At 43.5% G+C, this 27,815-nt stretch overlaps 1 protein-coding gene across 1 annotated transcript; it reads right to left on the bottom strand.

The window, feature by feature from the left end:
* Positions 1-8,230: 8,230 nt before the first annotated feature.
* Positions 8,231-10,569, bottom strand: LOC123497546 (uncharacterized). The gene is made up of 4 exons (XM_073495895.1): positions 10,029-10,569; positions 9,456-9,561; positions 8,912-9,361; positions 8,231-8,542 (listed from the first exon to the last, which is right to left on the bottom strand). Exons 1-4 carry the CDS (start codon positions 10,304-10,306, stop codon positions 8,339-8,341), a joined length of 1,038 nt encoding a protein of 345 aa, XP_073351996.1. The 5' UTR covers positions 10,307-10,569; the 3' UTR covers positions 8,231-8,338.
* Between the last annotated feature and the right edge of the window lie 17,246 nt (positions 10,570-27,815).

Genomic DNA, 27,815 nt, shown 5'->3' with positions numbered 1-27,815 from the left:
AGAGGTGCCACGAGGGGCCCACAAAGCGTGGGGGGCGGGGGCTTGCTCACCCCCTCGGGCGCGCCTCCCGAGCTTGTCGCTCCCTCGTGGCTTTGTCAGGTCTTCTCCCTTTTTCCTCCGATTGGACTCCCGAACCATCCAGGGTCTCTTCTGGTCCAGAAAAAATTAATCCAAAGTTTTTCCTCCGATTGGACTCTGTTTGATATTGATTTCCTGAAAGCCAAAAATAAGCAAAAAAAAAACTGCAACTGGCACTAGGTTAATAGGTTAGTCCAAAAAATGATATATAATTGCGTAATAAACATCCAAGATTGATACTATAATAGCATGAAACAATAAAAAAATATAAATACGTTGGAACTTATCATCTACTGGCAGTGTCCTCGCCCAGGGGTCTCTCACCACATCGGTTCCTCACCTGGTGGGTCGGGCTGAGGACCCGTAGGTCGGTCCCGTGCTAGACTGCATTGCACAGCCCATGATGCATTATACTAAGACTCCGAAAGATTTGAGGTAGCTGAAGATACGGGAGACGTGGAGGACTTTGACTCCACCGACATAGACGACTAGGATTCGTAACCCTAGGAGCCCCGGTGTGTTATATAAGCCAGGGTCAGACTCATCGATAGACACATAACAATCCCTTGATATTCACATGTACGTTGTACACACCCCAATTATAATATACACGAGTAGGAGTAGGATATTATCTTGATCATGAGGGCCCAAACCTGGGTAATTCCTTGCCTCCTGTTACCATCAAGCCTAATCGCCTAGCAGATATACCCTACAGAGGGATCTACCAGATTTAACTACATTTTGTGTGCATGTCCGAAGTATATTCTGATTCCGGCATAAAAGAAATTGAAATAAGTATTTATAATTTTTGTCATGTTAGGTATAGTTGTACAATATTTTGAAAAATAGTTTCGTGTTGTTTTTTTCAAGGGTAAACCATTCTCATAATTCAATTTGCTCTTCCTTAGAAAGAAAGTTTTCCATTGTTTTTGTTGTTGTTCATTTATTTTCTTTCAGGTAAGATGGTGAAAAAAAATTCTTACTCCCTTCTTTCTTGAAGTAAAATTTTACTTTTTAACCTACTTAAATAATAAAATATTACTAAAGTTGCACTAGTCTAAATTTGATCTTGCACAATGGGGAAGAGTGCTAGTTTTACGTAATCAATGTGCAAGTTTCCAAATATATTCTAATTCATGTGTGTCTGAGTTTGACAATAACTCTTTATGATATTTTCATGTTATCCATAGTTGTTTAATATTAATTTTCCTTTATTTTTTGTTGCTTTTAAGGTTAAGCAAGTCCCACAATTCATTCTACCGCAGGAAAGTAGTTGCTTCTTAATTTTGGTTTTTTTTTCCTTTTTTGTCTTCTTTTAGGGTAATAGCAATGTACTTAGTTCATTCTACCTTAGAATAACATATGATTTTGTTTTGTATTTATCATTGTTTATTAATAAGGAAAAATATTGTTTTTTGTTCTAATTTTTTTGCTCTTGCTTTTTAGCTGTTGCTTAGTCAATTTTTGGTCATTGAATTTTATCCTCATATTCATGCATGCGGCATCAGTTTGACACGGTTAAATTTGGTGTTTGAGACTTTAACTTGAATTCATTTTGTATAATAACTATTACTCAAGTTACAGCACTTCACAATTATTTTTTCACAACATAGAAGAGTGCAAGTTTTGTATATCTTGTGTTTAAGTTTGCAATATATTCTAGTTCCCGCATAAAAGAGAAGACCTTGACATAGGTCTTTATGATTTGTTCATGTTAGGTATAGTCGTATAGTATTTCAAAAAATAGTTTATTGTTATTTCTGTAAGGGGTAAACCATTCCCATAATTCATTGTTACTGAGAAAGAACGTTTTATTTGTTTTTGTTGTTTTGTAGCACAACATTTTATGTCGATTTTTAAACCATTTTTATACAATATTTAAAAAGTAGTTTCCTTAGAAAGAAACAATGCAGGCAAGTTCACCTCGGATATGACCAAATATATTACGTGCTTACATATATTTCAGTTGAGTTCTATTATAACTATAAAACATGTTATTTTCTTGTTGAAAATAGAAAATGCTATAATATCTTTTATGTTGAGTAGAAAAAGAGGTGATGGTTTCTACTGAGCGAGTGTCAATATCTGTAATTATCTATCATATTTGCAGATTCATTTCTAACTTAGTCAAAGCCACGACAGAATGAGTGTAGGATTGTGCTCTTTTTTTAGACAAGTGTAGGCTTGTACATGCATGTAATTCTGACAATAAAGGATTTTCCCCGCTTTATATTATAAAGCAACCATAGTCCCGGTTCGTGACTGAACCGGGACTAATGTGAATATTGCCCTGTGACGAAAGCCCTGTTTTGTACTAGTGCATGGGTCCGCCCGACGCCCGCGAGGGGGGCACGAGCGGGCAGGGAGGCGGAGGAGGAGGGGCGCGACGCGCGCGGCCGGCTGCCGGAGGCGGCGGGAGGGGAGGGCGGCCGGCGGCGGCGGGGGGGGGGGGGGGGGAGCGGGAGGAGGAACCCTAGTCCTGTCTCATGGCTACTTTATTAACTCATAATAAACTTACATCGTTTGCTAAAGCATTCAGAATGAAAAAAGAAGGTGTATCCGACCATACCGTCGGTGGATTACCCCTCCCAAAATTAGCTAGCTTATGAGCAACCATGTTCAACTCTTTACTACAATGTTCGATAATGACGTTCCGGAAATCTTTAAGCAAGTTATGGCAATCCTCAAGTATTGGCGCTGCCACCAAAGCATACCCTTCATTCATCCTCAAAGCATCCACGATAATCAAGCTGTCAGACTGGACCAAAATGCTATCACACTCGAGACCGCGTATGAACACGATACCTTGGTGCAATAAAATAAATACAAGTTTTACAGTAGTTGGCATTTTTTGGAGCCGTTCGTTTGTCTCGATCTAACGGCGCATACATACGTAGTACTCGAAAGTACGCGGATGAAAGTACTCGAAAGTACTATTAGTCTAGGGGCATTTTAGTCCTAGGAAATATATGACAAGGTGGGGCCCTCTCGTCCAATGCAAAACCGCCGCCCCTCTCCTCCAATGCAAAACCGCCGCCCCTCTCGTCCAATGCAAAGCCGCCGCCGTGCTCCTTCCCCTCTTCCATCACCATTGCAACCGCGGCCATCTCCTAGCCTTCTCCTCCTTCTCGCGGCTGCAACTTTGCTCTTCTCATCTTCCACATCCACCACCCTCTTCCATCCACGCAAGATCCTCGATGGAGCAGCAGATCGAGCACATCGGCGGCGGCGAGAATGCCGACTTCGTGGAGATCGCCGGCGGCGACCAGGTCAAGATGGCCAGGTTGACGGAGATCCGTTCTTGGTTTCACTACATATTGCAGATGAACTGGACGGCAATGGCCACTTTGAAGCAAATGACGAGGAGGGAGAGGGCAAAGCTTTCCCCCCCACCCGCACAACCGATGCACAAGGTCGAGATCCTCCTCTAGGCGATGGAGCAGGCCGATTCGTCTAGCCCGTGGACCAGGCATAGGTGGTGGGCGTTCAGATCCAGGGTAGAGCATCCACTGGATCAGGAACCCACGGTGCACGAGGTGCCGTTGCAGATTGTGGAGCCTCCAACCGAGTCGGAGATGACTCCGAAGCGCAAGAGGACGAGGACAGTGGTCGCGACATCGCTTCCCCGCCGTTCTCCACGCTTCCCTCGCCGCTCTCCTCGTCTGAATGGCGGCCGTAGCTATGTTTAGGGTATGATTGCTGAATTTCATTCATCATTACTTGCCACTTGCTTAATTTGATTCTCTGCAATATGTTCTTGCTACCTGTGTACTTGAATCCGTAGCCTCTGGATGGCAGCTTAGTTTGATCGACGAGGCTGTAATGAGTCTAGGCATATAGCATTGCTATGTTTACTTGCTACGTTTTGATGTGCTGGAGTTGTATCCATGATAGGAAATTTTGTCTGTCACCTCAAGAGTTGTGTTCAAATTACATGATGCAATCTGTGTAAATTGAACTGGCAATATTTTGGCTGCAAGCAGTGCCTCCAGAAAAGTTCAGTACACAGTTTAGAGTGATAGACTCTGGGTTGACACTGAAATATTTCAATACTGCAAGTTTAGTAGATAGTTGTAGGCATTGAAATATTTCAGTACTGACAGGTTCACACTGAAATATTTGAGTAGTGCAATTGCAGTACACACGGGTACGCACTGAAAAATTTCAGTAGTGCAATGCAATTTGAGTACACATGGGTAGACACTGAATATTTCAGTATTGCAGTTTCAGTACACGCATGCAACCCTAGAAATATTTCGGTGTAGCAGTTTCAGTACACGCGCGTAGCCACTGAAATATTTTGGTGGTGCTGTTTCAGTAGAAGCACGTAGCCTCTGAAATATTTCGGTGGTGCACTTTCAGTACATGCACGTACCCACTGAAATATTTCAGTGGTTCACTTTCAGTACACGCACGTACGAAATGAAATATTTCAGTGGTGCTGTTTTAGTACACGCATGTAGCAACTGAAATATTTCAGTGGTGCTGTTTCAGTACACACACGTAGCCACTGAAATATTTCAGTAATGCACTTTCAGTACAGAGATGTAGACACTGAAATATTTCAGTAGTGCCATGTCGGTGATCTTGCATCCAAATATTTAGGGCTTCCTAATGATTCAGCAAAAAAATAGACATAAGCAGTGAAATAATATGTTGGCTTACTCATGTTTTAGAGTGGTTGGGCTTTTTTAGAACCGTTCGTTGATGTCGATCTAACGGCAGACAAATACGAAGTACTGGGTAGTACTCCGATGCCATATCAATGTTGCTGATATGAATATGCATGTTTTCACCAAGTGTTTGCAGCATGCCTGATCAGTGAAGCAACACTGACGCGGCATGTCTGATCATTGCAGCAGCTAAATTCAAGCAAATCATACATCTAAGGAACCATAATGGCAAATTTAAGGGACAGAAATATAGATAGCAATATATATTACTACCATAGATAGCAGCATCCACACAGCACACTTGCTGATGCAGACACCTCGAAGTTCAGACCACTAGCATATTAGATATGTTTACACATGACAGTACTACACTTAGATAAAGTTCATACTACATTAGCACTAAAAGTTTCCACCATCAGAATACCACATAAAGTTCACCAAAAGAACTGAGGCTTCCTCCATCATACGACAACCAGGGTCTAGGGCAACTACATGTTAGGGTTTTTCAGGACCTTGTGGAGGGCAGAATGCTGAGCACTGATCTTGTAGTCATGACTGCTGATGGATGTAGCCCGACAATGCTCCATCAGATGCTCATGCAACCCAGACCTGGGCTTGGGCTTGCTGCAGTAGGGGCACCTGTACTTGTCCTTCCTCCAGTTGTAGTACATGGCAGATCCTTGGGCCCTGATCTTCTGCACCTCCTTCTCTTCAAAGGACTCGACGTTCCCCTCGTCCACATCATCTCCAGATTCATACTGCACACATTAATGACTGACATTAATACATTATGCATTCAAAAAACTATAAACACGTAATACTAACTCAATGCACAAATAACATTTCAACTAGGCCTTACCTCGTACGGCTCATCTTCATCAGAGTCATATGGGTAGAACCCAGTCTTTTCCCACTTCCTCTTGTTGCCCACAAGATCCTCCTCCTCCTGCTATATTGTCAAACAAGCACATCAATTAAAATGAATTGAATTGCAGTTAACAGAATGTCATTACAAACAAAATTGTGAATGTGAACCACATTGGTATGTTGCAAGTGACCAAATGCTTTCCTTATAAATAAAGAATCTAAGCAATCAATCAAAAGACAAATGATTTCCTTCATAAATGCTAATGAAAATGCAAGCTGGATTCTTGACATTCCCTGAATTTACCCAACACTTTTCTTTTGAGGGAATTCCCCCCCCACACTACTTAATGGAAACATATAGTATATTTTGTTGCTAGGATCCTGCCTTGGAATGTTTACTTCACACTTTACATATAGTATATACTAATTACAGAAGCCAACTACAAATTTCAATATGCACAGATTACTGTTTTTGGGATAATGCAGCAAAGCTCCTACACATATTAACATAATGCAGTAGTTAATTAGGTACAACTTCAACTATAAATGCATACATCTCCAACAAACATCTAAAATTTCATTACTTACCAAAACAACAACAAATTATACTATAGATGAATCTTGTATCATCTAAATCAATTCATTGGCACATCAAAATTAATGCATTCCAAATCAAATATGTTTCCATCCAGTATCATTGAACCACAGATCAAATCAAATAATCATAAATGTCAGCAGCATTGAACTACAGATCTAATAATCATATGACATCTATCTGACCTTAAATTCCCCCTTAAATAAGCTATTCAACCTCATACTAATTAAAATCTAACAAGCAAAAATTCAACTACTAATCTAATAAGCATCTGAAAAAACCCCAAGATGCTTTTATCTCTGAAGCAACGGCATTGCAGAGGATGTTCAATGCTGTCAATATGTCTGAAGCAACAACAAAATTCCACAACTAACCCAAACTAAATAAGCATAGACTGCCCCTTCCCCTCGACCACGCTTCCCCTCTCCTTCAGAAGCCCCAATCCAGCACACAAAAAGCCAGCCCTTGAGAAGCTCTTTTGGATTAACATGACAACACCCAGTACATGAGCACATCCTTCACTATATTTACAACCAAACTAATGCACCATCTAATCACCTCAGGTAGACAATTTCCAAATCACAAGGCCATGCACAAATCTAACCAAACAAAGTTCTGGCCACAAACACTACAATCTAAAAACTACCAACTAAAAGTGATAAGCAGATACCTTCTGCTCCGCCTCCTCCACGCCGGAGCCGGCCTCCACCTTCTCCACCTCGTGCGCCTCGCCACAGCACGCCCCCACCTTCTGCGCCTCGACAGAGCCCGCCTCCACCTTCTGCGCCTCGCCGGAGATCGCCAGAGCGGGCGCATCTGGCTGGACCGCGCTGCTGCGGCCCGGCCCCGCCTTCTCCAGATCTCCAGCGGAGGGAGCACCGCGCTGGACGCCGGCACGCCCCCTCACAAAGGTGCCCGCAGCGACCTGCCGCGCCTGCTCCACCAGATCTGCGCCCCAATCGGGGCGCTCGCCTCCTGCGTCCGCCATGGCGATGGAGAGGATGCGGTGAGGGAGACGAGGAGGTTGGAGAGGAGAGGGTTTTGGGGAGTGGGGAGTGGAGAGAGGGAGACGATGCGGCGGGGGGAAATGGTGGGCGATGCGGCCGGAGGTGGTTGCCGTCCACATTTATATGATGGGACAGTTTTGGCAACTACCCGTGACACGTGCTGCCCCACGCGCGGGCGGCTTCACGCGTGCACGAAAGGCCGCCGTATACAAACAAATACGTATACGGCCGGGCATACGATCCTATATGACGACCAACACGCCCGAAACCAAGGAAGCGTGGACCCGCCGTCCCTCGTGCGCCCTTAAGGCCAGCCCATGTGAGGGGCGGGAAGCCCCTTTCGTTTTTCCTTTTTATTTTTTTCTGTTTTCTATTTTTCCTTTTGAAAGTAATTCAGGATTTCTACAAAGTTGCAAATTGCGAAAAAATGTTCGCATTCCAAAGTTCTTCATGGCTTGAAAAAATGTTCAGGACATGATAAATCTCACAGATTCAAAAAATGTTCGTGATTTCAGAAAGTGTTCATATGTTAAAAAAATGTTCATGAATTTTTAGTAAATGTTCAAAATATTTTGAAAAATGTATGAATTTTTCAAAAATGTTCATGAATTCGTAAAAGATATTAGGAAATTCTAAAAATGTTCACAATTTCAAAAATATATTTCTGAATTTGGAAAATTTTCCTGATTTCAAGAACAGTTCATCGTTTAAAAAATTGTTCTGAATTCAAAATATGTTTATGTTTTTCTTAAGAAAGCGTGAATTTTAAAAAAATTCGCAATTTCTTAATAATACGAATATTTTTTGAAGTTGATGAAAAAATATAATTCATGAACATTTTTTAAACGATGTATGTAAAATTCTTCGGAAGCTTCAGCAAACATATATAACAGTTACCATTTAACACAGTGGAATAATCAAAGGTAGTAGAGCATTAGTTACCAGTTAATAATAGTTGCAATCCATCACAAGCAATAGTACCTAGATATGAGTGGATATAGGTACGGTAATACACGACAAGTACTTGCAAACAAGAGCTAACATAATAAGTTCATTTCACATTGATACATGGCCCACCCCAGTTCTAAATGAGGTGGATGGTGATCATCATCCTCAAGTCATGGCGACGGGTGTTCGCAACACTGAGTAGGATGGCCTGTCCTACCCGAAGATTCTTGGCACGAAGGAACTTCTTCCACCCTGCCCTGCTCAAGACAGTGCGACCGTCCGTGTCCACTGCATAGGCACAGCTGGTGATGGAGCCCGTTCTGGTAAGGCGTAGTCCAGCAGCCATGCCTTCTTCGTCCGGGTCGATGCCACAGCTATCAATTAACCTCTTAGGTAATTTCTGAAAACAGTTGACATGATATATGATCATGTCACGTGCAATTATCAACAAAGCATACACTTCAAGACACATATATCATTGGATTCAACACTGAGCATATATCATCACATCACTACACTATACGCCAAGCATCAAGTTACTACAGTAATTAGGCATATCATTAGATTACTGCGTACACTAAGCATATCATCGCATATTACTACACTACATGCATGTCATAAAATTCTTCACTAAATGAATTCTAAACTAGGCCTCTCATCACAGTACTACAACATGCATATCATATGAACTACTACACTAACTAAGCATGCATATCATGTAATTACCACACTAAGTAACATACCATGATATGCCGTTTAACATTCGTCCTTGTGAGGCGGGTCACGAATGGCTTCCCTAGGTAGTCTTCACGTAGCGGAAGCATGTCCCAGAGGTTGCCGATTTCCTCGTCGCCCAGTCTGAGTCCTTGGGCATACAGGTATTCAACAAGTGGGTTCTCGTCATCATCTGAATCAGCACCATCTTCCTCCTCATGAACTTCATCCTCACTATCCGGAATGAAATTTAGATAGATAACAGAAATCCTGGGCCTATCTGTTCTGAAGGAGAACCTGATCAATTCACCCCCACTAAGACGCATGCGGGCGATGAAACGATCCCAATCATCTCCTCCTATCTGGGTTATCTTTCGCCCCTTCTCGACCTGCATAGTGTATGGGCCCCCAAGAGCGTCGAAGGTCACGGTGTCTCCGATGAGCTCATCGAATGCCAATCTCACATTGCATGGTACGATCTGTGTTAGATAAAAACAAATAACAGACACAATACATTAGTGGAAATAGCAAAAAAAAAGAATGTACTGTCAGAAGGTTCATATAAATTGTTACCGCTGCAACAACAAAAGAAGGCTGGAAGTAGATGCCGAACAGCGTGGCAGTAGAAAGGCTGGTCCGGCACCGTGAGTTGCAGCGTCCACATGGTGCTTCCTCCATTCTACACAAAACATGTTGAACTCTAAGTTGAATTGTACATAGTACAATACAAAGATCATACATATAATAAATCATAGTGATAACCTATACTGGCAATGGCCAATCAATCTATTTACTATCATCTACGTAATAAAGCAATGCCAATGACAATGGCAATGCCCGTCTCATCTAAACCTGGGAATAGTTCGGCATCCAAACTAAAACCAGTCCAATCCACGGCACACATCAAAACCGAACCAATCCAGATATTTTCATTTAGAATCTAGACCAAACCAAACTATACATGCTCGTCATCCAACCCAGTCCAAACCGTTTTCAACTTTTGGATTGAATCCAAAGGTTCAAACCATAGAAACCAAATCAAGATCCAATCCAAAAACTAAGTTTTAGTCCAAACCAATCGGCTCAGATCTGCCTCCGTAGGGAGACGCGGTTGGGGAAGGGAAGAAGAGGGGAGATCTCACGTACTTGCCGGAGTTGGCGGCGGCCGCGCACCGGCAGCGAAGAGAGGGGTCGTCGGGAGATGGCGGCGGCGGCGGCGCTGGTCGAGAAGGGGAGAAAGAAAGATGTGGAGTGGTCGAGACGGGGAGAAAGAAAAATGTGGTACATGTGGTGGCGCGGTTGTGTGGATGACAAGGGGACCCACTTGTGAGACCGATAGCAATTGATGGCAAACCGCAGGAGGTGCACGACCGCGTGCACTTGTGAGACCGATAGTACTCTGTTTTTTGCTCTCTTTTTTTCATGTCAGAAGTGTTTTAAGCATTTTATCGTTGCAGGCCCGTGGGTGGTTACAGAATGGAACACGAACAGCACGAGCCCCACGACCCCCACGATCACGATAACGACGAGCGCCTCCCTCACGCGACGAACCGCCTCCCCCAGAACTCAAAAAGGCACCTTCTCCTCCATTCCTCCCTCATTATGCGAACCACGTCCATCTACTCCACAAACTGCAACCACCGTCTCTGTCTCAAAACCACCGTCGCTGGCGAAGGGCAATAGCGGATGAGCCGTCTACCAAGCGTCACTGTGGCGAGACGTCCGACCAGAGCATCAAGGAAGAGCAGAGCATCAACGAAGACGACGTTCAGGTCCCCGGTGAGAAGCGCGACTACACCACCAAACTTGACAAGGTGGAACTCCACGGCAAAGAGACGCTGGAGGTCGTCTACACTAGCAATCCAGACACTGCCGACGAAATGCTCACCAGGCTCTTCATGAAAGCCGTCGGCAGGTATCCTAGATTCGTCGGCGTTGATGTGGAGTATACCAGGGATGACGAACCTCCGCAGTACGCAGCAGTTCTGCAGTTATGCGTGGATGAACTCTGCCTGGTCTACCACATCGCTGCGGCCACAAAATGGTGAGCCATCCTACTCATATACCCTAGTTTCTCAACTACATCTACTAGTGTAGATTGTGAAGTGCACGCACTAGTGTGGTTTCTCAAGTACATGGACTGGCATAGATTTTTACCCTGATGCACTGGATTAGTATCTTAAAATCTTGCACCAGATTAATCACCAAACATGATATACTAGTGTAGTTTCTGATCTTGATGCATTAGTGTTGTGTCTACCGCCCGTGGATGCATTAGTGTTATTTTCTGAAGTTGATGCACTGGACTAGATGTATTAGTGTTGTGTCTACTAGTGTAGTTTCTGATATTGATGCATTAGTGTCGTGTCTACCGGTGTGGATGCACTGGACTAGATGTATTAAAAGTTGTTTCTGAAGTTGATGTAGTGAAGTAGTTTGCTGTAGTGTTATTTTCAACTGTATGATCCAAAAAGAGAAATAACATCATGTACTTCATGCATTCATCTTCAAAATTACTACTAATCTTCAATATGTCTCTCCCCTTGAAGGCCCAAGCGCCTCAAGAGCTTCCTCCAGGAGAAGAAGTTGTTCACCTTTGCCGGTTTCAGCATTCATAATGACAAAGAGATGCTGAAGATGTCTGGTTTGGAGATCAATCCCGAAAAGTACATCGACATTCAGAAAAACTATAGAGTTCCATATGCCGGCAGAAAGAAGCAGTACGACTCCTTGGCTGATGTTGCAGCCAGCGTCATCCATCCATTTTACCAAAACATGAAGAAGAAGATCAACAGGATCGAAGACCATAAACTGTGAGGGATCAGCCCGCTGCCAGACTACCTCATCGAGTACGCAGCGAAGGATGCGTACGCCACCTACAAGGCTTGGAAGATAATAGACAACATCAAATCAGGTGTGGAAATTTCAGAAGCACAGGAGGCTGACCCCTACTACCACTGCCACTACGCGGCATGAAGAGAGATCAAAGTCTGCCTTCAAGTTGCTAGCGCAGTGTCCTTTTATGATATCTATGTTTCTTTGTTGTTCGATGTGTCTGAACTTATGTCCTATGGTGTGTCTGAACTTATGCTGTGCGGTGGTTGATCTGCCGTTTATCTTAAGAGTTTGCTGCTACTCTGGTTTAGTGTTCCAAGTTGTTAATACTATTTTGGTGATGCATGATAAGCCTTGTACAATGCTTGATGCGTACGGTGGTGCTTAGAAAAATAAACAGGGTTTTTCTGAAACACTGGTGCCTATTTCTACAGGAGAGACGCCTAGTTATGCGTCTACCCTGTACAAATAAGCACCTGTGCTTAAGAAAAGCCTGGTTTATGACTATGGTAGTTATAGCTTGGCATGATTATGTTTAGTGTATAACTCAGTATGATTATAGCTTCACAAAATTAAACCATGCAAATGATTGCCGATTCCACCTATTGCCAAATCAAGCTTTGTACTGATGATGCATTAGATATTGCTATAAGTAGAGGATGCTCATGATTGCCAAAAGTACCTATTTCCACTTTCTGATAAGAACTAAACGTGTATGAAATGATGCTAAAAGTAGAGCATGAGCATGAGCATTTATCAATTGATGATCAATTGATGCATACTATTTGTGTTTGAATGGGCTCAATAAAGCTGGTGCTGGTTTATGCTCTCTGCGTGACCGTGATGGAAACGAAGACACTTGGTTGGCTATGGTCTTGCTGTCAAATTTAAGTTTCAGTTCTTTAAGACTCTTTGTTTTTGCTGCTTCCTTGGGATTGACTAGCTTTCTCGGGCGTCCACGTGCTCTCTTCCTTTTTGGGGAGTTGGGTGCACCGGTATCCTTCTGGGAGTTGGATGTGTCGGGTTCGTTGGAACCATCAGGATTGTTTACTAATTGCACGTCGTCTTCTGAACCATCAGGTAGAACTGCTTGCTGGGCATCGTACACCTCCTTCTGTATAAGAGAGAGTGCTGCGTTAGTTCTAATCATGAGAATTATGAAATAAATGATATATTCTTGATGTAGCACTAACCGTTATGGGGAACTTATATGATTCGAGACGAAGCGCGTTGCAATTTAAATGCAGTAAGGCTGTACATCTTTTCCACCTGAAAATATCTATCCTTGCCTATATTTGATAACCGACACTTATGTCAGCATAGCTTTCAAGCTAAACAAAGTACAAATGTTAATTAGGCATTCAATTACCTGGTTGAAAATATCGGTCATTTCATCCCCGTTCCATGACAACATGTACTGCAGTGTCCAAACCACACAGGAAGTCTTGCAATGTTTAGTTAAAGATCAGTAATCTTATTCGTGTAGGCAAATAATAATTTATGAGGCCATGCCTACCCATCGGTCTGTTGTGGTATGTTCTCATAGCGTTTTTTGGTCCATTCGGCAAAATTGATGTTCTTAGCTGGTGATATCAACCCATTCTTGACAGCTTCGTCGATGCAGAACTGAATCGAGTCCACCTAGGGTACGACGAGTTATACATAGGGTTACGGTACTTTGGGAGCTCATGTGCCATGCGGATCAAAAGAGGCAGCAAGAGAACACTTACAAGAGAATCTTCCTTGGTCTTGTCGCAATGATAATTCATGGAGTTCAGAGTCTGAATTTCTTTTTTTTTCAAAATTAAACATCATTAGCATCCAATGGTTTTGGTGTACATTCAGTGGGACATGCACTTGCAGTAAAATTTGGGTTGGGTTGAGAACTGAAATTTGTCGTGTACAGTGTGTACATAAACTATGAAACTGAGGAAAACATGTACCTTTCGGCGCCCTACAAATTTTTCTGCTACACGAGCTAACCACGAGGTTGCACGTCCAACAGGAACCACCCCCTTCATTTGTAACAGCTTTTCGGTTTCTTCAGGGGATATGATTGAGGTAGTATCATTCTCAATTTGGCTAATGCGAGCATATGCCATAATAACCTGCCAAATTTTCAATCATACAATAATAAGAAAGTTGTTGCAGTAATGATGTAGACTAGAGTATAATGGGCTTACATCACCATAAATGTATTCCTCGTCCAAATTTCGCTTCAGTTTTTCTGCTGTGAGGGTAATGTCTCCGATTCTAGCTATTTCAACAGGGTCGTATGTTCCGCGGAGGTAAACGGCTGTCTCTATGTCCTCATCCGTGAACTTGTAATCATTACCAAAGACAGGCTTCATCGGAGTTAATTCTGGATTCTCATTGTTTTCCGTCACATGTCTTGCACTTGGTGTAGTCGAAGTCCCTGCCGTGAATTGTATAGCCCTAGGAGTTCCTGTCAGTGATGAATTGCACACATTGACTTGATCCTACAAAGAACAAAGGTAGTTCATCATTAGTTTGTTACTTTTAGATATTAACGTGTTGGGCCATAAAGATCACCTGCACGCCTCCTTTCTGTGACACTGATTGTCGGTTGCTTCTAAATTCGTATTTTAATTCCTGTAACAATGCAAACAATAATGAACATGAAGGAACATATTCATACAAAATACAAAATGCACAGTATGACATACATGTAGTTCCCTCCTTAAGTCTTTAATTTCGTCCTCGGCCTTCGACAACCTAGGATTAGTGCCAGTTTTAGTCTTCATGTCGATCAAGTCTTCAGCTAGCGTCTGGTATTTGACATCAAATCTGTGCTCAATTTCCATTAACTTCCTGCCTACCTTCTTTTCATGATCATCTAAGCGTGCATTCATGGCTTCAACTACCATGTCAGTCTGTGTAAACCAAATAAAACCCCGTTGATAACAATAGCTAAATGAATGAGGTTCCATGACACCTATTTGTGATATTGCAAAAACAAATAGTCTTTGGAGTACATACTTGCTGGCTACTAAATTGCTGTCCTTGTGATGGTGCTCGATACGAATCATGTTGATGCACATGTTCATCATTTTTTCTTGGAAAATTATTAGAATTCTCAGACGGTCGTTGAGGAGCACAAATTTCCATGACAGCCTTTTTTAATAAAATATAATGAACCATTAGTACCAAATAAAAATTCGGATATAGAAAGTTCAATTGTAGATAGGTACCAGCCCGTTATGAAGACCTCCTTTGTCGTAAGCATCGCTTCTTAAAGTAGCCGTCGTTTCGTCCCATCGTGCGATCAATGGTGGGGGTCTAGAAGCATACATCAATCGGCCACTACGCACGTGCTCCCAGTACCAATACTACACAATAAATTAGTTCATCACCATACAGATATGCAACAGAACAATAATTAAAGGACATTAAGTAGTGATCTAGCACTAACCTGGAGCAGAATTAGATTTCCTTGTAGATTTACGTGATCTCGAGTTCTAAACTTGTGAACGGACTTGAACAAGTGATTAAGTGTGAAACATCCCCAGTTAAGTTTCCGAAGGTTTTGAAGATCTGTAACAAGGTTGAGATATTTCGAGTCCACATACTGTTGTGCTGGTGGTGCTAGTACAGTACCAATTGCGTACAGAATGAACCGTCTCAGGAAATCGCCGTCTGGGGCTTTGGAAGCTCGGATCGCCGTTTCAAGGTCAGAAATCAAAATTTGCCCATTGTTTGCATAGGCGGTAAACAATTCTGTGTCGGTTTGCATTTCCAGATGTGGCTCTATATCCTCCCCTTCTATCGGAATGCCAAATATACACTGCACGTCCTCTTTTGTTATAGGAATTGGCGTTTTTCCGATGGTAATGGATTGGGTGTCCATATCTATGCTCTTGGCTAGTCTAACCAACATTATGCGCCGTAGAGTCACTTCATGCATCTGGGTTAGACCGCCAAGACTGGTTTCTGATATGATGTACTTTTTGTGGTCTGGTGACAACAGTTTCATGGTTTTTCCGAACCTTGTCTGTGAGCATACTAACTTCATATGACCATGCTTTTCGTCGATTTCCTATTACATGCCATTAAATTATACTGAGTACACATGAATTATGTGTACGAAACGATTGTACACAAACAGTCAATTACTTACTGCATCGGTAATTTCGGAGATGGGCTTTTCTCCATTATGAAGGTTCGTATCTGAAACTGACATTGCTGGCTCCTATGCAATGATAAAATCCGGCTCAATTAATCTGAACAAAATTGGAAAATGTATAACAAAATTAGCAGCGAATTAATTTTAACAAAATTAACTGGGTCATTTAACATATGATCCACTTATGGGTTTAAGCAGAGAACCTATTTGGGTGCAAAACCTATGAGGGTTCAACTACTAAAGGAGCGGCCGACAACGATTATAAAGAGTTACGATCAGGTAATACCTTCTCTCGGAGACGGTGCCGCCGAGTAGATGGCGGCGGTTAGTGCGTCGCAAACTATAAGTGCCGGTATAGCGCGGTCGACGGCGCAAAGGAAAAACGGCGCGTTCACGCGAGGAGGAGGCGGCGAGAAGAACACTGACGTCCGACCCCTCAGATCACGTTGGCGGTGGGCGGCGAGTGGTGGCCGCCGACTCCTGTATTCCGTGGGCGACCGGCGTCTCCGATCTGATCTTGCAGCGGTCGTGGGAGGTGCGGACGGCCCGGGTGGTTAGAATGCGGAGCTGTAATCGCGGGATTTAGGGAGGGGTGGGTCGCGTGAGTTATGTGAGATTTGGATAAATGATATAAAAAATAAGAAAATCTTGTCAACTCGTTTAGGGGTTTAGGGGTTTAGGGTTATTAGGGTTTAGGGGTTTAGGGTTATTAGGGTTTAGGGGTTTAGGGTTTAGGGTTTAGTGGGGGGGTAGGGTTATCAGGGTTTAGGGTTTAGTGTTGACATGCAAGCCCGGAAATGTGTGTGTCAGAGATCGTACTTGCGTGTACATGTACTAATGATCCCAAACTTTCTTAATGGCATCCCATGACCACATAGAGAATGCATGCATAATGGTTTCCATGTGGGGCAAAATTTTGAATGTTGTTACGGTTTAGTGGGGGGGGTAGGGTTATCAGGGTTTAGGGTTTAAGGGTTTTAGGGTCGCCGGAACTATGTTTGTCTTACAGTGGACGTAGCACACACACCGGACATTGGTGGAGCGTTCGTCTACAATGGATTCCCTCCGGTAGCATCGATCCGGTCCGTTGACTGGCTCGGCCGACAAACTTCGTCCCACATAGAGCATGCATCCATCCACTGGACCGGATCGATGTTGGGTTGGTTTCATACAGGTGAGGAACCCAGCTAGTGCTTTCGGGGTGTTGACATGCTAGGCCGGAAATGCGCGTGTCAGAGATCGTACTTGCGTGTATAATCCCAAACTTTCTTCATGGCATCCCATGACCCCATAGAGAATGCATGCATAATGGTTTCCATGTGGGGCAAATTTTTGAATGTTTTTACGGTTTAGTGGGGGGGGTTAGCGTTATCAGTGTTTACGATTTTAGGGTTGACGGAACTATGTTTGTCTTACAGTGGACCTATCACACACACCGGACATAGGTCGAGCGTTGGTCTACAATGGAATCCCTTCGGTAGCATCGATCTGGCCCGTCGACTGGCTCGACCGACATACTTCGTGCCACATAGAGCATGCATCCATCCACTGAACCGGATCGATGTTGGGTTGGTTTACATGTACATGTACAGGGACCGGAAATGCGCGTGTCAGAGATCGTACTTGCATGTACATGTACTAATGATCCCAAACTTTCATCATGGCATCCCATGACCCCATAGAGAATTCATGCATAATGGTTTCCATGTGGGGCAAAATTTTGAATGTTTTTACGGTTTTGTGTGTGTGTGTGGTGGGGGGGTGGTTAGGGTTCAGGGTACATGCCACATTGTTCACATTGTCCAGTTAACACTTTGTATAGATTTTTTGGGTACAAAATGAACGAAATGATGCAACTAATCTGAACGTAACGTTTGGCATGTATCCAACCAAGTAGCCACTATTCCTCAAAAAATAACCAGTTAGCCACTAATTGCGCCAAACATATAACGTAATAAATGGGTTGACAATTATTTCTTGAAATTCGTGGAAGGAATTTATTGCTCTTCCTTTTTTAGAGAACAATAAGTTACAAATTTTATTTTGGAAACAAGAAATCAGTTTTCAATTTTATTTGTCCTTTCCAATAGATTTCAAATGAGCTTTTCCTTGGTCTGGTCATACAAGGCATTAAGCACACATGACATTGCTTATACAGAAGCTGACTGAAATAATTTGTTAACAACTACTAACGACTGATGATCAACAAGTAAACAAATCCCACAACAATTATTGAAAAATAAAATCCCGCGGCCATCAGATTTGCGTGCTTCTTCAGATCGATCAACTGCCTTAAGTTCTTGTTGATCTTCTTCAATTCCACCTTGAGTTCCGCATCCGCCACCATCGGAGGAACATTGGCATAGCCCTTATTATCCACCGCCGATGGCAGATCTACCTCTAGGGTTGCCCCGTGCCTCAAATCAATGAAGCCATCCGTTTGAAGCCTCTCAACGTATTCATCCAGCCACTCAAAATGCTTGCATGTTTTTAGGTTCTGAAAAAGGGAAGGGAAACCCTAAATACCAATTCCGAGGAAATATAAATAAATCTGGGGTCAGAATTCATAGCAAAAAGACACAACAGAACATAGATTTAACCTTCCCCGCTTCTGGTTTGCTCTCGCATTTCACAAATTCCCGCCCATGGTTTCCATTCTTCTCCGATATGGTTGTCAAACGCTTCAGTGGCGCGATGCGTGGGCAGTCGGGGCATCTGGTCATCGGTAGTGAACCATACCGCGGCCATGATGACGGAGAGGCCGAACTGGACATGGACATCTCTCGTCTCTCACCGTCCGCCGGCGATGGCAGGCTTCGTCGCCGGAGAAGAATAACAATTTGGTGGGGCAAGGGAAAGGGAGGCAATGGTGGGCCGCGGGTTGGCATGGGCACGGCGATGGCTCGGGCTTGTGTGATATGTGGTTGGACCCGCGGTCAGTGCACATGTTTTGGAAGCCCCAAAAAGATCGTGCTCCTTAAAAAAATTGCATCAAAGCGCATTACTTCAAAATAACTAATTATCCCTACAATCACGGATATATACCTTCCCATTCTACCGCATATCAACCCTATCCTAACCACCCCCATCTACCTTGTTTCTCCTCACATAGCCATCGCCGGGATCGCGCCATCGCTTCTGAAGCGACCACGCCGACGCCGGATTAAAAAGGTCTCCTCCACGGCTCCTCCCATCTTCGATTGCAGTGCTGATTATTTTTTCCATTGATTCGACCAAGAAGTCATTTCCGAAGAGATTAGAAAATACAGCCTTTGCCATAGTTGAGTAGTTCTGGTGTAATTGGAGTACAGGATGTCATGCAAGAGCTTTTTGATTGATAGTTTGTAGTAGTTGTTCGTACGAACTGGTTATGAATATATTTTCTCGGTGGTATTGTTAGGAATTAGTTGGATGAGGTTGTGGATACAGTTTTCATACTATGGGTATATGTGTTGTTGTAGGGATCATGGTCTCAGAGGCGCATTACAACCATGCGGAGTACGACAAGTCTTTGCATGAAGCGCGCCGGGAGATCGACTTGAAGGTGCAAAAGGATCGCGCTGAGGTAGATAAGAAACTCAAAAAAGAACGTTCATATGTGGACAGGATGATAAAGGAGGAGCGTGAGGAGTTTTCCCGTAAGATGGCGAAGATGCGTCTTGAGATTGAAGAAAAGTATAAGCGGGACTGTGAGGACATGGAAAAAAAGTTTTTCCTTGGCTACAAGGAAATGCATCAAACGTTGCAGAAGGACCGGAAGCTTGTGGACAGTATTATACAGACAGAGCGAGTCAGGATGGATGCCTATGTGTTGCAGGCACGTTCGGATATGGACAGCAAGCTGCTACAGGAGCGGTCGGACATGGATTATAAGGCCATGCTGGAGAAGGTCCGTTTGGAAGGACATATGTTAGAAGCCCGTGCGATCTCACGGCCACCCCGACAACATGTCTTCAATTTTTCTCCCCCCTGTAAGTATTTCACACCGATTGTATATATTAAGGACCTTAGTATTCTATGATACAAACATCTTCAATTTGTGGCAACCTTATGTCGGCGATTGTATGTAGGCTAAGCATCATGAGACGGCACAGTCGCCATCCACTCGAGAAAGTGCGATAGAGTCACCCGTTCAATGCCACATCACTCCACCCCAACAACATATCTTCAATTCTCCCCTTGTAAGTACCTCCCAACGATGCCATACCCAAGATATGGTATGACCTTTTAAAATTTGTGTGTAAACCCACTGTCGACGTTTCATACGCAGGATAAGAAACGTGGGATGGCAGAGTCCCCAGTCACACCACATGAAGGATACATTCCACATAACAAGGTGAGAAGGTTTGAGATGGCACAATCCCCAGTCACTCGACATGAAGGATACATTCCACAAAAGCAGGTAACAACACCGCAATTTTGCTATGGACATAAAAATTATGTTTGCCCCTTTACTCATTTAATGTATTAACTCTGATGTGAGATACTAGGTGCTGGTCATGGAATTTATTGTTAGTAGGGATGATGAGATGTCACATGTCCCGAGAGCATACTTTGATGAACACCCGGCAGAAGTCAGAATTTTTGAACCCCTCAAAGTGACCTACGATCTCATTATGAGTGAAATGAGAGATACTTTTGGTTGCAAACTGGGAGCAGAACTGTACTACTTCTTACCCGAGTCTGCGTGGAAGCTGCCAGAAGGAATGTTCTTGATTGCAGGACCAGATGATGTAGAAAAAATGCTTTCTGATCTGAATGGCAGCAAGAAATGTCACCTGTACATTGTGTACAATAGAACTACGGGTCGTTATCCCGAGCATGACTTTGATCCAGAGGTTCAAATTTTACATGTTACATGCATCTAGTTTATGGCTACGTCATTTTTAAGTTCTTCCTAATACAATTCCTATGGTTTTCTACAGGAAGTGAGAATCCAAGAAATGGAGGGTCTTGCTAGAGAGTTGGCGGAGAAAGAACAAGAACAACTTCAGTTGTATGGTTACATTGATGTTAAAGAGAAAAAGATTGAAGCACATGGGTCGTCGCCAAGCCCGACGCAATCTCCAACGTCGCAACGCAAGAGGTCACTGGATTTTGGCAGTGCAGAAGACCATATGGAGTAGGCTCAATTGTTTTTCAACCAGTTTAAGCTTCAAACCAGGATTATTTTGTTGCAAACAAACATTTTTTTTGTTTCACACTATGTTCGCAATTATGGTACAATTTATTCATGAGACAGTTCTTTGAACAACAATGCATGAGTTTTATGATCAATCATACAGTTGTTTCTGAGTTGTTTGTGAGATGGCATTGCATCTAAAGAAGTTTCCATCTATAAAACTTGTAAAAAATCATTGATGTTGTCTTTGTTGAAACTGTTTTTTCGTGCCTTTCATCTACACGTGTAATCATTATAGCCTACAAAACCATGCAACGTCGCAAAACAATTTCCAGTTGGCATGCATGCTTGTCATGTTGGTACAAGGGTTTCAAAAAAATTTTGGGTCCATTTCAAGCATGCCGAAAAAATCCGTCTTCCCAGATGGAACATCCCCTGCTACCCGAACGGCTAAGTTGAATGACACCAATTTTTTCCATCAAGCGCGCAAGCACACCCCCGTGGGCCGCGTGAAATCTGAGCTAACCCCAAAACTTGCTGGTTTTGACGTCAAATAAGATAGAAATATCAAGGGAAGAAGATAGAAATAGCAAGCAAAACACAGATAACCAACAACATATCAAATAGACGGGTAGAAATCATAACATAGTTCGGATAGATAAAGTTCACGGTAGAACCAACAACATGATTTGCTCTTAATAGAAATATTTAAAAGATAAAAAACTTGCCCTAACACGCTAAGGCAAGACAAGCTGACGAGACCGGGCCTTCACCACCATCTTCACTGCGCCTCCTCTCCAGTGCTCCTCTCCATCCCGTCCTCGCCGATGTAGTAGGGGAGGGTGTGCATACCGTTGCGGGTGGGGAAGACGCAGTCGAAGTTTGTGAAGATGTTGTGGGTTGTGAATGCGATGAATTCGCATCCACACCAAAACACCTTGCCGAGGAGGTAGTACGCATCAAATCTGTTGGTGAAGGTGACGGTGAGCCCTATCGGCGGAGACCAGGAGTTTGGACGCACTTCATGCAGTCGGAACATCACCGGCAAGCCCGCCGGGAGGTGGGCGAAGCCTGCACGGAGGAACCACTGGGCAAAGCCCCTTGCACCCCTCCAGCGTGAGAACGCCCACACGCGAAGCGTGCTCTCCACGACGACGCCGGCCGGATACTGTCTCTCCGGCACGGTCGGTGGGAGCCGGTAGGTGGGGCCGTTGTACTGCATCCTCGCGGCTCGCTCAGAGAGTGCTCTGGGTTTGGGGAAGAAGAGAAGGGCGGCGCAAATGGATGTGTGCAGAAGGTGAGGGCTGGTGGTTTAAATAGGGAAAGGGGAAGGGAAGGGAACCGACCGCGCTTACGTTCAAACTAGCCGCGTCGAACGATCCATATGCCACTTTAATTGCCACGTTGAATAGATGCGGGTGGATCAAAAAAGTGTGAAACCAAGGTTTTAATTGCCACGTTGAATTGAAAAGTGTGAAAACAAGGTTTTAATCGCCTCGCTCGCATGCATGCACGTCCGCCACCCGCGCATGCAAACCCACGTCGTCGCCCTTCCCATGCATGCAGGCCTCAGGCGCAGATAACGAGATGGCCCAACGGTCCATCCAGCGACCCAACGGGTGAGGCTGGCGTGGGACGGCCCACCCAAATTAGGCCCAAGCGAGCTTCGCGCCGGGCACATCCCAGGGGTGCAGGGAGTTTAGTCCCACCTCGCCGAGCGAGGGGAGCTGGCACCGGTTTATATAGCACGCTGAGCTTTCCCTCTCAAGTTCCTTTCTAAAGCGGGCAGCACATTGCCTAACCGTCTCCGTCCCTGCCCTGTGGGGCCTACTTGCTACCTGTTTTCACAATCTGGCGGGCCTCTGCATCCTGGCCCAATAAATGATGGGGTTACTAGTCGTATGCAGGCCGTTGAATTGTGAAAGCGGGCAAGTAGGCGGGCTTTTTTTGCACCGGCCCGATTACTTTTGTACACTGGGGGTATACATGTATTGTACGTGGGCGATTCGTTTTCCCTTGTCACGTGCGGCGGTCGTGGGTGTGGGCGGCGGTGGTCGAGGGCTAGCCACGCGGCGCACGAAAACTTCCAAAAACGTCACATCCTATAAAGAGGGAGGGGAACCACCACCGGCCGCATCTCCCCCACCTTTTCCCCCAAATCGGCTCACCCCCTCTCTCCTTGCCGCATCGTCTCCCCCTCGTCTCCATCGCCCCGCCACTGCACCTACTCGCTCAACTCCACCGCCTCCCTCTCTCCGGTGGGTTCTCTTAGGCTTCGATGGCGCAAGGTGGTGGCGCTGCCGCCACTGCGCACGGAGTTGCGGTCGAGGCCGCGAACACCGCGGTAGATGCCGTCCAAGAAGTGGCCGCCGTCGGCGGTGCGGGAGATGCTGCACCCGCAGTCGCTGGATCGGTCGCTGCGGCGGCGGATCTGGTGGAGCAGGGGGTGGTGGGCTCGGACTCCGTCGTGCCGGACCTGGTGGTGACGATGTCTGGCGGCGCACTGGATGCAGGTGCGGAGGCGAGCGACAAGCAGGTGGTGGATGTGGTAATCCTTCTCGTTCCCCTCCTCTCTTAGTTGTAGTTGTTAAGCAGAAGATTTAGTAGATAGGGTTTTTTATTGTAGATTTGTGATTGAATGCGGCACCCCTTCTGCTTGTTAGGGTTTGTTGATTGAATGGGGAACCCCATTTGAGAGTTAGGATTTTTTGTAGTTGATTCGTGGTTGAATGCTAGAGAGATCATAATGAGAGTTAGGTTTTTTATATTAGTATCTGGATTGCCTCATGTGCTCAGATTTTGTTATATGCTGTATATGTTGTTAGATTTGTTTTGCATATTCCCTCAGTGGGCCACGGCAGGGGCTGAGCCGCCACCCAGTGTATCTATTAAAGTTGATATTGTACAAATGAGGTTAAAATCCTACTTTGTTCATTTGATGTACCACTATGTACATTACATGAGCCAGATGAAGTAAATGCAATTACTTGTTGTCAACCAATGTACTACCTCCATTAATTGGCAGACCTGAGCACTCACAAAATTATTGTTGGTGCCCAGTCTAGCATTACAGTTTGAAGGACCACAGTCAGCATGATCTAAAATTTTAGTTTGACCAAGCTATCATTGTAGAATGCTTGACCTTTGGATAATTTTAGGTCAAAGTAACATTTTAGGTTATTAGAAGCACATTGCAGATTGCTTGACCTTTGTATACTATGTTATATGTAGTTAGTAGTATAATTGAATTAATTACTTGTATTGCAGAAAGAGGAAGCTGCTGGCAACAAGAGGAAGCTGGACATCGCTGGGTTCGACGACCCGTCTGAGTCTGACGACGACGAGGAGGTAACCCCAAGTTGTTTTTGGTGTGTTTATTAATCTGTGTGAGATGTTGTTTGTTGATGATGCCCTATATGAATGCCTCTAAATTGGAATGTTATATAGTTTATTCATTGTTATCATAAAGTTGTGTTGTTTGGTCATTAATTAGCTCTAAATGGCATATTTGTGGTCTTTGATCATGAAACCTTATCTGAATGCACATAAATGGAAATATTGTGTTGTTTGTCCATTGAATTATTCTAAAATGGAAAGTTTTGTTGTACTTTCAATTAATTCCTCTGAAAGTTGTGTTGTTTGTGCATTAATTAGCTGTAAATGGGATATGTGTGATGTTTTTTCATGAAACCATATATGAATGCATATAAATGGAACTATTCTGTTGTTTGTCCATTAAAATCTTCTAAATGGAACTATTCTGTTGTTTGTGCATTAATTAGCTGTAAATGGGCTATTATGTTTGTTTGTTCATTAACGGGCAAGTAAATGGCAATTATTTGATGTTTGTTAATTACATTACTCTAAATGGGAAGTATGTATTTATGCAAATCATTTGTATGTGCAGTACAACTCTGGAGATGAGGTGGAAGAGTGCAACCACAAGTCCTTCATTGAGCATGAAGCCAACAAGATCAGGGAGAAGGGGAAGGCGGCGTACTACAAGGGGGGCAAGTTCAGGTGCCCATACTGCACCACTAAGCCAATTCCCAAGGATGGGCAGTATGAGCACCTTATGTCGCATGCACGCGCTGTAGCGACGAGTGGGAACGACGTGAAGATCAGGGCAGAGCATGCAGCCCTCCTAAAGGCTATGGGTCCCATCTAGTCACCCTCTGTGAAGCTGGTAGTGCTACTCATCATCAATATAGTTGATGATGTTTAACTTTTGCGCTAGTATGGTTGTGAACTGTGAATCTGGAAGGTGGAAGTGTTTGTGAACTGTTAAGTAGTATGGCAGACTCTTAAGTAGTATGGCAGACTCTTAAGTATGGCAGAGACTTAATTAATCTAGTATGTCTCTGAAGTATATCAACTGTCTAGATGCAGGTCAGCTATGCTTTGTTGCAGTGTTTATATTCTGATGCTGCAATGATCACAGTAGGTGCTTCAATGTTGCTTGACTGATGAGACATGCTGCATACAGTGGGCATGTGCTTGGTAATGCTAGGTTTTGTTCAAGGTGAATTTTTCGACCACCTCCAAATCACCTCAATTTTGGCACACATGATCTCTTGCACAAACAATGCTAGGTTTCCAAGGTTTTGTATTTTTTTGAATTTTTTTGAATTTATAATGCCCTCTAGACTGACTGCTGAAAACATCGGTCTATGCCTCAAGGGGGCATTGTAAAATAAATTTTTTCAAAAATTTCTTTCATAGACATGTTTGGCACATGTGTGTCACCATGTACAGGAAAATTGGGGTGATTTGGAGGTGGTGGAAAAATTCACCTTTTTTCAAAAACTGGCTTAAGTTAGACCAAATGGTCCCTCCGGAATGCGGGCATTTTTTCGACCACCTCCAAATCACCTAAATTTTGGCACACATGATCTCTTGCACAAACAATGCTAGGTTTCCAAGGTTTTGTATTTTTTTGAATTTTCTTGAATTTATAATGCCCTCTAGACTGACTGCTGAAAACATCGGTCTATGCCACAAGGGGGCATTGTAAAATACTTTTTTCCAAAAATTTCTTTCATAGACATGTTTGGCACATCTGTTTCACCATGTACAAGAAAATTGGGGTGATTTGGAGGTGGTGGAAAAATTCACCTTTTTTCAAAAACTGGCTTAAGTTAGACCAAATGGTCCCTCCGGAATGCGGGCATTTTTTCGACCACCTCCAAATCACCTCAATTCTGGCACACATGATCTCTTGCACAAACAATGCTAGGTTTCCAAGGTTTTGTATTTTTTTGAATTTTTTTGAATTTATAATGCCCTCTAGACTGACTGCTGAAAACATCGGTCTATGCCTCAAGGGGGCATTGTAAAATAATTTTTTTCAAAAATTTCTTTCATAGACATGTTTGGCACATGTGTGTCACCATGTACAGGAAAATTGGGGTGATTTGGAGGTGGTGGAAAAATTCACCTTTTTTCAAAAACTGGCTTAAGTTAACCAAATGGTCCCTCCGGAATGCAGGCATTTTTTCGACCACCTCCAAATCACCTCAATTCTGGCACACATGATCTCTCGCACAAACAATGCTAGGTTTCCAAGGTTTTGTATTTTTTTGAATTTTTTTAAATTTATAATGCCCTCTAGACTGACTGCTGAAAACATCGGTCTATGCCTCAAGGGGGCATTGTAAAATAATTTTTTTCAAAAATTTCTTTCATAGACATGTTTGGCACATGTGTGTCACCATGTACAGGAAAATTGGGGTGATTTGGAGGTGGTGGAAAAATTCACCTTTTCTCAAAAACTGGCTTAAGTTAGACCAAATGGTCCCTCCGGAATGCGGGCATTTTTTCGACCACCTCCAAATCACCTCAATTCTGGCACACATGATCTCTTGCACAAACAATGCTAGGTTTCCAAGGTTTTGTATTTTTTTGAATTTTTTTGAATTTATAATGCCCTCTAGACTGACTGCTGAAAACATCGGTCTATGCCTCAAGGGGGCATTGTAAAATAAATTTTTTCAAAAATTTCTTTCGTAGACATGTTTGGCACATGTGTGTCACCATGTACAGGAAAATTGGGGTGATTTGGAGGTGGTGGAAAAATTCACCTTTTCTCAAAAACTGGCTTAAGTTAAGACCAAATGGTCCCTCCGGAATGCGGGCATTTTTTCGACCACCTCCAAATCACCTCAATTTTGGCACACATGATCTCTTGCACAAACAATGCTAGGTTTCCAAGGTTTTGTATTTTTTTGAATTTTTTTGAATTTATAATGCCCTCTAGACTGACTGCTGAAAACATCGGACTATGCCTAAAGGGGGCATTGTAAAATACTTTTTTCCAAAAATTTCTTTCATAGACATGTTTGGCACATGTGTGTCACCATGTACAAGAAAATTGGGGTGATTTGGAGGTGGTGGAAAAATTCACCTTTTTTCAAAAACTGGCTTAAGTTAAAAAGACCAAATGGTCCCTCCGGAATGCGGGCATTTTTTCGACCACCTCCAAATCACCTCAATTCTGGCACACATGATCTCTCGCACAAACAATGCTAGGTTTCCAAGGTTTTGTATTTTTTTGATTTTTTTTGAATTTATAATGCCCTCTAGACTGACTGCTGAAAACATCGGTCTATGCCTCAAGGGGGCATTGTAAAATAATTTTTTCCAAAAATTTCTTTCATAGACATGTTTGGCACATGTGTGTCACCATGTACAAGAAAATTTGGGTGATTTGGAGGAGGTGATTTGGAGGAGGTGGTGGGCAATGTCAGTTCGAAAACTCTAGAGATACTTCCTCAACCAATGATGCGACCCAGGGACCTTCATGCAAAAACTAGGCACCTGCATGCAAGAGTCG

Source organism: Aegilops tauschii, chromosome 3 (assembly GCF_002575655.3).
Source record: "Aegilops tauschii subsp. strangulata cultivar AL8/78 chromosome 3, Aet v6.0, whole genome shotgun sequence".
In the NCBI taxonomy this organism is placed as follows: Eukaryota; Viridiplantae; Streptophyta; class Magnoliopsida; order Poales; family Poaceae; genus Aegilops; species Aegilops tauschii.
Note: the sequence above shows the minus strand (reverse complement) of the source record. Positions and strands in the feature narration are given on the sequence as shown.

Excerpts from the sequence above, each read along its gene's own strand:
- LOC123497546 (XM_073495895.1), bottom strand. The coding sequence starts at position 10,306 with ATGAAAAAAAGAGAGCAAAAAACAGAGTACTATCGGTCTCACAAGTGC. Across the intron at positions 9,562-10,028 it reads GCCGCCGCCAACTCCGGCAA|AATGGAGGAAGCACCATGTG; the intron begins GTACGTGAGATC and ends TGTTTTGTGTAG. Across the intron at positions 8,543-8,911 it reads ATGTTAAACGGCATATCATG|CTGTGGCATCGACCCGGACG; the intron begins GTATGTTACTTA and ends GTTAATTGATAG.